Source organism: Rhipicephalus sanguineus, chromosome 1, assembly GCF_013339695.2.
Source record: "Rhipicephalus sanguineus isolate Rsan-2018 chromosome 1, BIME_Rsan_1.4, whole genome shotgun sequence".
Taxonomy (NCBI): domain Eukaryota; kingdom Metazoa; phylum Arthropoda; class Arachnida; order Ixodida; family Ixodidae; genus Rhipicephalus; species Rhipicephalus sanguineus.
Genome location: NC_051176.1, coordinates 203,207,156 through 203,219,711, shown reverse-complemented (window position 1 = coordinate 203,219,711; position 12,556 = coordinate 203,207,156). Strand labels below are relative to the sequence as shown.

At 49.4% G+C, this 12,556-nt stretch overlaps 1 protein-coding gene across 1 annotated transcript in view; it reads left to right on the top strand.

Annotated features, from left to right (window-relative positions):
* Window positions 1-289: 289 nt before the first annotated feature.
* The window catches only part of LOC119405761 (Golgi-associated plant pathogenesis-related protein 1), a 61,589-nt gene continuing 49,322 nt past the window's right edge, over window positions 290-12,556 (top strand). The window contains exon 1 of the mRNA XM_037672595.2: window positions 290-519. Coding sequence (XP_037528523.1) covers window positions 480-519 — 40 coding nt within the window. The 5' untranslated portion in view covers window positions 290-479. The remainder of the gene's footprint in view (window positions 520-12,556) is intronic.

Genomic DNA, 12,556 nt, shown 5'->3' with positions numbered 1-12,556 from the left:
CGCCTTACCGTCAAGTGTGCGCGGAGAGACGCGCGTTTTCGCCGCTCTGAAACTGAACCGTGTAGCCGTTTCAGCGCGCTCGCGGCACACCGCCGTTTCGAGAATTCATTGGCGCGTTTATTATTTTGTCGACGCGTGACCACTGAAGCAAAACAGGCGACCTGAAAGCATCGCAAAACGAAGAGAAAAGGAACCGAGCGCGGCCTGCGATTTCTACCCGATCCTCGAGAGGGCGCAACGTCCGGAACGTGCCTTCCGCCGGCGAAAAAAAGCCGATCCTTCCCGACCCTCGGTCGTCGCGACGTGCGGGGCTTTCAGCCTTGCTACGCAAAAGGAATAAGCTCCTGCCGCTTCGTCTGTACATCAGCAGTAGTAGCAGCCATCTTCTCGCGCTGACCGGACGGGTGCACGTGGGACAGGAGTTGTCACCGTCTGTCATCGCTGCTGAAGGGGACACACCTCCCGGCTGACCAATCACAATGGGCCAGTGTTGCGGAAAAGAAGCGCCACGCGGCGGCCGTAAGTACCACGAACGGCGGCAACGCTAGCCGGTGTGTGTGATCCGCGGGTTTTCAACCGAGCATCAACTTTTACGCAGCCCGACACCCGACCGGATGAGCAGATTACGCACAAACTGCAACGCGCCGACTAGTGCAACGTTATAGATAACGATGATCGTACGTCTCGAGAACGCCTGCCGCAGATTCAATAAGGACTCGGACAAGTGGTTGCTTGTGAAAGGAGAATGGTTGTGCCCACACACTGCAAAAGTCGATTTCGTATTGCTGTATAGGTTTGTGCAACTACGTCGGATAGCATAAGAGCGTTCCAAGATATGAGTGCAACTATATATCTGTTTTCCTCTAATGCGCAGAATACATTGCACTCTTTTTTTTTCTTTTTTTTTTTGCATAGAAAGGAAAATGCATTTTGTATGCGTTCCTGGATGACGGTTTCTCCATTGCATGAATCCTGACGCTGAGTTCAGATATCTCGAGCAAGTAATCGTACTCTTCACATTCATTGCTATCGCGAGTTTTATGTGCACCGGTCGCGTATTTCAACGCGGCGGAGTGGGCGCGACGAAGATCCTTGATCGGTTGCACACCTATCGCGTAAGCTGGCGCAAACGCGTGTGTTGTTGTACGTAGGGCCGTTAAGGACCTCCAGGTCCGTATTCACGAGAGGTTCTTACGTTAACATTGTTCGTAAGACAAATCTGCAGCCAGTTCCGATTGTGGACGTGGTATGCGATGACGACTTGCCAATGGCAGGCAAAAAGCACGCATGAAAAGCTTTGTTAATTCGGCCCCTGTATCGTAAAGCACTTCTGAAGCCGAGGCCGCATTCACAAGGCCTTTCATTGGCATTTTTTGTGGCCGTATGCCTTCGCTAATATGTGCAACATCACCATCGGCTGGCATCTGTCTGCTCATGCGAACAGCTGCAGCGTAACACCTTCGTTGTGAATACGGATCTTCATCTTGAAATAGAACGCAGGAGAAGGAAGCGACGGGGCGGTGGTTTTCAACTGACTCATGATATCGTGTGGAGTCTATATCTGAATTCCAAAGGTAATAACTAATAAGTATAAATCAGTATAAGTGAGTTTGCAGGTTAGTGTAAAGCTTACAGTAGTCACGAGAGGCTGCGCAAGTTTCACGAGTATTCAGTGCGTGACACTCTCATTATAACTTCACCACATCCATCATGCCTACGCCGCCGCAAGCCATTCACTCTGTACAAGACGCCGTCGAGAATGCAGTATAATACTAGACCGAGAAGGAACGCAATATAGAGCGAAAATAAAACGGGCGTCATTCGGGTCTAGAGCACGAGAAAAGATAAGGCGAGAGGCAGTAAGAAGATAGTGCAGTCGGCGGCCCTTTTGAGCGGACGTGCACAGTTTGCGGTCCTTTCCGTAGCATAATGCCGGCGGATTTCCTGCACGCGCGCAAACAAACATCGCCGCGTGCGCCGCGCTTCGGCGGCGGCTCGGCAGCCGCCACAGCACGCTCTCGCTCTGCCACGTCGTTCGTCAACGAGACGAGCGCGAGTCGTGACTCTTCTTCCAGCAATCTGCGCCTCATAGGCGCCACTCACGCGGTGTTCTTAACAAACGCGAACGACACATAGCAAGGAACTGTGTAGCCCGGCACAGTTTGCCATTAACTCATCAAGCGAATTCAACAGTCCTTAAACACGAGCTGGCATGTGCAGTTATCTAGCTGCGGCCTTTGAGGTATTATACTACGCATACTACATTGTACACGTCCTGCTAACGGCGTAGAAACGTTTGCCTTTTGGTGTCGAGCTGCATTTCGTACAAATGAAAAGTTTCGTATAAGATACGCACATGTCAAGCAGCTTAGCGATTTCTACTTTCGATGGTGAGATCTTTCTTTCCTTCTTTCTACATGCAGCTTTTTTCATGCGAATGGAAGGAGTGAACATACTTTCTTCCACGCCTGTTTCTTTCTGTGCACGACAGCGCGGCCGCTTTGTGTACAGACTGCTGAGCTGCCCTCAGGAAAAAGAGTTCAGCGGCGCCTCTCTGTCGACGTCCGTTCCGAGTCGCATTGGGGACGCGCTGGCGACCGCGCTATCGACCTCGTCGCGGGCGTCCCGTACCGTGCGTCGTTCGGTCAGTGGCCTCCGGCTTCGTGTGAGCCACTTGACGTCGCGATCCATTGTTGCCCGTTATATAAGCATTCATTCTTTATAGTTTTTAATCTTTCACGAACCGACGGAAGGGACAAAGACCGCAACGCGTACACGCTCGCATGAAGCATACACGGGAGAGGAAGAAAGAAATACAGACCCGCGGCGAAGCAGAGGCACGAGCGGAAAGGGGGAGGAGACGGTGATGACGTTACCTGCACCGTTTCGCTCGAAGAAAGCAACGAGCAGCTGCTGTGGACGTCGTCGGCGAGTTATTTATTCACACCGTTAAAACACAAAAGAAAACAAAAAGGAACGCGATGAACACGTTGCCGACACAATTCGTTTAATGGACACATAAAAACGTTGTTTGCTGCATAATTAGTATGCGCGTCTTTCGATGTGATGAGCGCCGCGCAAGCTTCCCGTTAACGCGATGCACTGCAACGGGATCGAAACCGGCCCCACACAAAGTTTCGCAGTTGCATCGCCAGAGTTAAATTGCGTGCAAGTATTGCAAAAGTTGCCAAGATTTAAGTAGTAAGCAAGAAAAAGGGGGAAAAAATAAAGCAGCTTCAGACTAGTGGTGCCAAGCCTGAAGGAAGTGCGGAGCTGGGCGGCCTGCCTTGTATCTCTCTATTTTTCTCTTTCTTTCTTCCGCTCTTTCTTTCTTTTACTCTCTGTTTTTCTATCTCTTTTTTGCCTCCGTTTATTTCTATTCCTTTCTCTCTCTCTCTCTCTCTCTATCGATTTCTTTCTCTTTCTGTCTTCCTTTCTCTTTCTTCCCTTTCTTCCTCTCTTTCTTTCTTTGATTCTTTATTCTTTTCTCTATCTTTTTTTTCCTATATCTTTTTTGAGACTGGTTCTTTCTATCTCTTTCTCTCTCATGTCTATTTCTTTTTCTGCCTTTCTTCGCTTTCTTTCTCTGTCTCTGTACCCGTTCTCTCGCGCATCAGAGTTCTTGCATCCCGGACAAATCGGCGCACGTGTTCTGGGCGCGAAGTAGAAGGTGAAAAAGAGGACGAAAAATGGGCGTGTTCGTGATGATAATAGTTTTCGGTCGGCTCCTGCATGGCGTAACGAAAAGCTTAGCACCTTCGCTGTAAAAAGGGTTGGAGGGGGGGGGGGGGAAGGGTGAATAAAGAAAGAAAGAAAACGAGCTAGGGGAAAGTAAGACCGATGCCAAATAATACCCGTGAGCATCATGTTGGACACGACGTGAGGAATAAATGTTGCGCTGGCTAGAACATGATCTCCTGCAATGTGCGTTGGCGGGCACAGGGTAACGCGACCGTCGTGAGCCGTCGCGCAGTTTGAAGGATGCTCTCTTTAGTGCGCAGCACCTGTAGCGATGGTCGAGTGCGTATATGGAGTATTTCTGCTGAGTACAGGATTGAGTGATTCCAAATAAATAAATAAATAAATAAATAAATAAATAAATAAATAAATAAATAAATTGTTCGCTTGCTGACATCTCGATGCATGCTATAAGATCTTAGGTGGTATAGATTAACCCGCAGTCATGTACCACAACGCTTGTCATAGCCCAAGTGCTAACTTTGGACATAAGCATGCTGAGGCACCATTCAATCGTGAGTCACATTTCATACTATAACTTCACTTCCCTAGGCCGCACGCCATCCATCTTAACTGTGACGTACTTTGTATGACTGAGGAATTGGAAGAGTGAAAAACGCATCTGTGATTTGGTCCTGACTGAGAGCCGTCAGTCCCCATTTATTTACTTATTTTTTGTTAGAACGGGGTTTAGTCCCAAGGCTGCCAAAGTCCACAGTTTTACCTGCAAGCACTTTCGCCGCAATCGAATATCGCTCTGAATAAATCACTTGTCTTCTTTCTGGTAATCTCAGCATGTTTTACTGCGCCCGCTGTCGAGCCCGATGCGTCGTAATAAACATCACGAGGATCGTTCGCCTGTGACCATCTTAGGATTTCTTGGCGGGATTCAGGTTTTAAGAGCTGGAGAAGCAACCGGGTTTTGACGCATTGTACCTGTCTAGCTTTTATTTTGTAGTGGACTGTACTAAAACACCTCTGTGGCTTCTTATCTTATTAGCCCCACTCTAAGTCGCCGTGCTAACCTTGGATCGTTAAACAGCAACGGTTTGTTTGATTTCTTGCTTGACGGTCTCTACTTAAATTTTTAGAATCTCGAGAACGGTCGATCTGATGGTATAGATTGTACGGCCTATGTTGAGATGTACACATAACACTTAAGTGTCTTAATTTACTCGATTGTCTGAAAATATAGAGATAAGTTGAATGGCTTCGATATCTTTGGAATAAAAATTTCGCTAATAATAAGACAGAAATCACGAACTGAGTCCTCTGCCGAGGTTTGCATTTTAAAAAGTAGTCTATTACTACGGGTCACTCCGTCTCATGGTGGTTGAACAATTACAGCAGGAGCAGTAATATTTGTCTGAAAATTTTTGACAGAAATAGCCTGGCAGACGGCTTCGCAAGCAATAAAAACTGCAGATCACGAGTATTGATTAAGCTTGACCTAATGCGCGCGCTATCTATGCAAGCCTCTTCTGTTCGCGCGCAATCGAGCAATGTCCAGCGCCAGGATAAGATTTTTTGGCGCGTGCAACAGCAACCGCTCACGTGATTTTGCGAAGTAAGAATGCAATCATCATCGCTCTATCTTTCTGCATTCTAGATATTTCGCGTCAGTGAATTTGACACTCGAACCTTGCCTGTCCCCGGCTTAGTTTTGTTGCCGCGTTATTTCGTCAGAAAAGCTGTCATCGCCGCGCTTGCAATATATATATATATATATATATATATATATATATATATATATATATATATATATATATATATATATATATATATATATATATATATATATATGTATATATATATATATTGTCATGACGATGAGCAGCGGCCTAGCTTGGGCCCTCGTGCTGGACCAGCACGAGGAAGAGAAAGAGGAGGTCAGAATAGAACAGCCGGCCTGCATCAAGGGTGCTGTCTCTGTTTCTCTCATTACAATGGCGCAGTCGTCGAAAGGCTTCGGCGAACCCCAGCTGTTAGCTTGAGGCAACGCGTCTTCCAGAGGATCGCCGTCACGCTTCCTCGCTGATGGAACCCGCAAGTAGACCACCGCGGCAAGCATCCATCCCACCACCAGTGGACGGCGCCCAGGCCTCCATTGTGGTTCCGGGGAACTACTTGTCCGGTGACGTGCTACTTCGCGGCAACAATGCGCACGGGCTCCTCTCGCCCAGGGACGGCGTACGTGCCTCCTCGCCACCACCTGCCAATCTGTCGGCGCTTCAGGCACCGTCCGTAGACGGCGTCCAGGCCTCCTCGGCGGCTCAAGCCTCCTTCATCGACGCCGCTGTACCAGTTCACGACAAGCCATCGCACGGGTACCGGTTACCTCGGAACGCAGTTGACGCTTCCAACGGCAAGGACCCCGGGAATGCCGTCCACGCTTCCCGCAGCGACAACGGCTTAGTCAGTACTCCATCGGCACCCGAGCCGCTTAAGGGTGCTGTCCAAGCTCCCTCGGACAAGGGTCCCTCCTCTGTGAGTACGCTGATCGTGTCATACACCCCGGACGTCACCACAGGCACCACGCGCGGATCGCCCGAGAGCGCCGCCGAGCTTTCCGCCACCATCGCGCGACTCCGAGTCACGGTGAACGCCTTGGCAGCGTCAATCTCCGTGCTGTGTCCTGCCGCCTTGCCAGCACTGCACTCGCTCAATGCCGCGTTGGCCGCCGCCGCCTCGCAAGACCATGAAGAGAGCTCACCCGAGAGCCGCAGGGAGCTGCGGTGTGCCCTCACGGAGCTCTCATACGAACTCGACTGGTTGGCGTCGTCATGCCCCGGAGTTTCGCCTACCGTAGCACCATCACCGGCTGCCTGCGAACTACCGGAATTCCGCGGCTTCCAAGACGACGTTTTCCTTTGGATTGACACCATCAACTCGCTCGGCACCCGCCACGCCTGGACGGACCATCAAAAATGGATGATTGCCATCGACAGCCTTCGCGATGCCGCTAAGGCATGGCATGCCTACGAAGGCGTCAGGCAGCCATCCTGGTCGGCATGGTGTGCAAAAATCACAAATCTTTTTCGTCCTCTTTCACATGCCTGTGACCCTATCTCCCCAGACCCACTCTCGACCGTGCATGGGGGCTGTGAGGCACGCCACCTCGACGGCGCGGCTCGGCCGTGCACAAACCTGCCCGCCGGGCTGCCCTCGGGCTGCCCTGAAACTGACGTCGGACGCCGGTCCTGCATTCCGTTGCTGGTCTCCGTCTCTGCGCCGGTACACGACATCTCAACATCACTGAGAGAGGGCAAGACCACTCCTCGTCCAGCACAGTTGGAGGAGCCGGCCCCAGATTCGCCTTCGCTGGGACACATACAGACACCAGCTCCTGTCGTGCTTGACACGCCTACAGTACAGGCGCCGGAAGAGGCCAAGGTATTCATCCCTGTGCTAGACGACGAATTTCATGAGGGACACAACCTCGGCGCTGAAGACACTCGCAGCAGCCTCTCGAGCGAGAGCAACGCAGAAGGCCGCGGGGCAGACACCGACACCGGCCGCGAGCAGAGTTTTCCGCCGAGTATCTCGAATTCCGCGACGTTGCCAGAGACCACGACCACCTTCGCGCAGGTGCGAGCACCTCTCGTGTCTTGCCCACCTTTCGCGAAGGTACCGGAAGAGCCCATGACACACACCAGTGACACCACTGTGCTCTCAGACCCACCGGAGCCGCTTCTACTGCTTCGAGAGCATTCCTTGACCGAATGCGCACCCAGTCACCACATGTTAAGTGACAAGGTTCTCCGGGACAAGCGCAAGAATGTTGCCCTGTCGATAACCCCAGAGGCCATTGAAATAATATCTTCTATCCCGAATAAGCCTGCTGTAGAACCCCCAGCCAAGGCACCCGGCGTGTCTTCTCAGATGCTGTTCCGGCAAGCTTCTTTGGCCGTGCCGCGTCTGCCGCTTTCTCCACGACCCAGCCGAAGCCCGCCGCCAGATGTATCTATGGCAGCTGTCCACAAAAAGTCCCTGAGTGGCCGAGACCGACCACAACGATGTAGCCAGTCTCGTCCTCCAGATACACGCCTGGCAGATCCCCAAACGAAATCGCAGCGTGGTCTGGACAGACCACCGAGGTGCAGTCAATGCCGCCCACCAGAAGCGTCATCGGCAAACTCCAAGCCAAGTTCCAGGATTGTAGTGAACGAACACAGTGACACAGCCAGCATCTGCCACCAGAGACATTATCGGTGGCTTTGCTCTTTGGCAGTCATGGCCGAGTGTCATGACGATGAGCAGCGGCCTACCTTGGGCCCTCGTGCTGGACCAGCACGAGGAAGAGAAAGAGGAGGTCAGAATAGAACAGCCGGCCTGCATCAAGGGTGCTGTCTCTGTTTCTCTCATTACAATATATATATATATATATATATATATATATATATATATATATATATATATATATATATATATATATATATATATATATATATATATCGTGGTACTCAATGCGTTCTTTTTTCTTTGTTTTTCATCGTAATTTAGTACGTGATTGGTCTTGGCTCCTGGAGGATCAGTGCGTGCTCATAAATATAGACGAATTGCTGCTATGACATTTTGCCCAAAGATGAATTAAACAATAATTTATTGGATGTTCTATGACGCATCGCGACGCAAAATCGATAGAACTATAATATTATTCAGCTTAAGTAAAGTGACTGAGAGTACTTACGTTATGCTCTCGGCCTTGAACCGGTGACCACTCAGTGTGTAAGTCGTGCAAAGGGGACAAAGATATACAGAACTGACCTGTGTTACAACTAGCGAAATAAAAAGCCTGTAACAGAATGGGTAAGACAGTTTCATTGAGCAAATCTTTCCATTCCCCCTTAGGACGTTAACCTCACGCATGAAAACTCACGAAGACACCCCCAAGTAACAGACTTTATTGCGAGTATCCGCTATCAGCAGACCTGTTCTGCACCTGATGTTAATAGCGTGTATGTGGAATCCGCAGCATCAGGGTCGGGCCGTTGCCGAGCGCAGAGTCCTAAACAGCGATCCCCGTTCATGTATCTGCTACAAGTCACGGGCGGATGGCTCGCCCCAGGATAACGCCCTGTCACGGTTCACGTTCGCAGCAAGCGTGTTCCTCCCTTTCGAGCAGTTTCTCTCGCGTTTGTTTTGTTGTGATCGTGCGTGTCACGTCGCCAGATTATTGACGCCGCGTGCATGTTGAACTGAACGCCATGACACCGTGCAATTCTGCGTTCTCGAAACGGCACGAGTGGTCGGTTACTTACGCCCTCAACGCCTAACCTGTGCTACGAGAGACGCCGCAGTAGAAAGCTTCGTATTAGCTTCCGCCACCTGCGAATCTTAGACGACGTCAGTTTCCCGTATACACAATGGACGATTCGTCATTATAGCAAGAAAAAAAAGCAAACATGAAAGTGAACTTGCAATAGGCTGGAGAAGTGCGAGGGCTTACGAACTCGATTCTAATTCTTTCAGCGCTACATCGCTTCCTTGCGCCTTCGTGCCCCTTCCAACTACAGAACTTTCTATCAATTCATTAGAGCTTAATTTAAAAGCTGTTTCCAGTTACACTGAGTAGGCTTTCAATCATCGGCCACATCAGACAGCTAACAATTTTAAAAAATCCGCAACTCGAGCGACTAACAAGGATATCCAAGGATGTGATAAGAAACATTCGTAGTGCTTGTCACAGTTTCATGACAGTCGTCATGAGTATACGTTAACAGGGGCTAAGGATTTTTTTTTCTAAAAGAGCCAAGTGCACTTTAAATGAAACTGAGAAAAACGCACTTTTTTGCTACTGGCAATACGGTCGGGCCTGCTCCAACAATTTTTTGCCAGTGTGTTGCTTTCCATTAAATACCTCAAATCTATATTGCGGCGTATCGTCGGTATTCAGGAGTAAAATTTTTATTTGGCTCTTATAGATTGGAACATTTCATTTGGGCTTGAATTAGCTCGTAAAATAAGTCTAAAACGATTCGAACGTACGGTATAGCAATATTTTGCGATAAAATTAACATCATCCTTGCGCTTCCGTTGGCGCCGTCCTTCGTCGCATGCGTGTAATGGCGATGACTAGACTTGAAGAGCGAGTGGTCCTTCCTGGCAGAAGGCGCACTATTCTGGACTGTTGGCATCGTTTTTTTTTTTTTTTTGTTCTTGGAATCTATTGAAAGCCTTGAAAGGTGCCCCAGCTCTTCTTCTTCTGAGCTCGTTTTATGCCGTGCCGTTTAGGATCACTTCTTCTTCTTCAAGGAATAGATCGGTGCCCAATATCTTCATCTGATATATCTTTTATTTCAAATATACCGTCTTGGAGCGAAAGAAGGACATAATACTGGATCGCTGAACTGGAAAAGAAACACTAAGAGGCAAAAAGAAGCAGGAAAGTCGGCCTCTTACTCTTTATATTCGAGTTTTGCCCTACAACGTCATGTCCTTCAATAAGTGGCAACTCGCCCTAAAAAACCTAATTGTGGAACGTACACAAAATAGCAAAGCAACAAGGACCCAAATGAAACAGACTAGATGAGACCATGTTGGTTATTTGGCTCATTTTTTATTAGAAACTGCCTGTTTGAGTTCACGTTACAATCAGGAATTGTCCCATTTTGATTCCAAATGCTTTAGAGGTTAAAGATACTCAGGCGCATTTTACGCTCCCGTGAAATTTAGCACAGTTTCGGTTTCTGCATTTGGCTCTTATTGAAAAAAAAAGAACGCTACATATACTATATGCTTGGTCTGTCCGTTAAATTGTCCGTGCTCTTGTCTTTTGTGTGCGCTCCAGTTTAAAGAAGAAAAGTGACCAACTCGACCAGCGTTCAGTGGTTGTGATGTGCGCGCAGAACATTCATAGTGTCTCCTGTGTGATATGAAAAGAAAGTAGACGACGACGCCGGTGCTCGCGGAAGAATGCGCCAGCTCTGCTAGCTTGGGAGGTGAAGAAGAAGAAAAAGAAGAGTTGTGTGCGTTGGAGAAGAAAACTCGACTGAGCAGACGGTGTTGGGCGTTCGACGCAGTCGGGTGACCGGGCCCGAGTGTCACGCTCTGGGACGCGGTCCACGAGTTGAAGCTACGGGCTTCACGTGGCCGCTGACGTCCTCCGCCTCCAACGCTTCCCTTCGGCAAGACGCCACGTTCGTCGTCAGCCTTCGCAAGCCACCGCTGACCTCCTCAAAGATTCTCGCGACGCTGGTCACCTCGCATCGCTCTGCACGTTCTTCTCCCCGACGGGTGAGCCCGTGTCAGCTGACTTTCTTAAGGACGCTCGCTTCTCAGAAACTGTTTTCAGTTGAATCTTTCTTTGTTTGCTGTGTTTGCTTTTATGTGTGTGCCTTTCGTTCATGTTTTTTATAAAGTGTTTGTCGAAACCTGCAAGCAGCCTCGTCAGTTTGTTAGGAACGTCCACGTTCCTAAAATAAAGGTTTTAAGAACCTCACCGTTTAATCATTACAATGGCGTCCGCGACAGGACGAGGCTGATTGTAGCTTTACTGATAAAAGAAACGTGGATTTATGTGAGCTACACAGCGTCTCTGAGAAGCTAGGCCTAACCGTAGACGAACTAAGGGAGTGGATGCAAGAGGAGCAAGCGCGGGCTCGAGAGGAGCGTGCCGCTGAACGGCATGCAAGGCGCGAGCAGGCTGAGCGCGAGGAGCGCGCATTAGTTTTGGCTCAAGAGAAGGCGGCGTTGAATGAAAAAATTTCGTTGCTTCGCGCTCGTGTACTTGAAGCTGAGGCACGTTGTGGTAGAGGCGAAGAGATGGTAGTCGTAAATGAGCGTTCCACGCCATCACAAGCATGCCCCTGGCATACAAAGCTTGCCTTCAAAGAGAAACGAGGCGATCTAAATGCTTCAACCAAGCTACTCGAAGGGGCGCCAACACGGCAACTCTCGCTTGAAGATAAGTTGGCCGCACCGAGCATGGTTCCAGTGGGCGACCAAGAATCTAGGGAAGGTCTGGTTGAGCCCCTAGAAGCACGGGGCAGCTTCGAGAGCAAGGAGCAAGGCGATTTGTGCTTTAGAGCCCCTGAGAAGACTAGAACATCTATTACAGAGGCAAGTTTGCCTCCAAACAGTTTTAGTGAACAAGAGCCGCTCTTTAGCACAGGTAGTGATGGCGAATGCCGCGGAAAGTACTACCGCTTGGTCCGTTCGGATTCGTCAGGTGTACCCTATGCTGCAGAAGCAGATGGGTTGGACATGGTCGGGCAGCATAGGAATAACTCACCTCAGATGAGGGTGACGTTGGCTCGTAGTGCAAACGTTGAAAGCAAAGAGATTACCGTTATGTGTGAGGAGGAGGAGGCGACTCTCAAAGTGCTGAACATAGACTACAGAAAGACTTCAGGTGAAAGGGAGCTTGACCGCTGCAATAATGATGAGCTGCAGAACAGTAGCACAATGGTTGTACAGCAGCAGTTCAACAAGGTAGCCATTGAGTCTTCTGTAGTATCACGCAAGGCAGAAGCCATTGTCGTGAAGAATGCAAATGCATTACCGGCTTATCTCCCGATGCAGTGTCATGGCGTGATGAAGGCGACCATTCCGACGGTTTCACTTCGATGCGCGTGGTTCGAACGCCTTCTCGCGTCCAAAGAAAGCAAGGCGTTTGAGTTGGCCGCCTTCGCAATGCCGTTCATTCAGAAGCGCAGACATGCGTCTTTGATGCAGTTGGCCTCAAAGCAGGTGAAACGTTACAATCGTTTCGTGTGGGACGCTATAACTTGAGCGTCCTATTCAAACGACTGACCCGTTTTTGTTTGTTTGTTTTTTTGTTGGTTTTTGCAATTCCACAAAACGGAAATATCTTTTT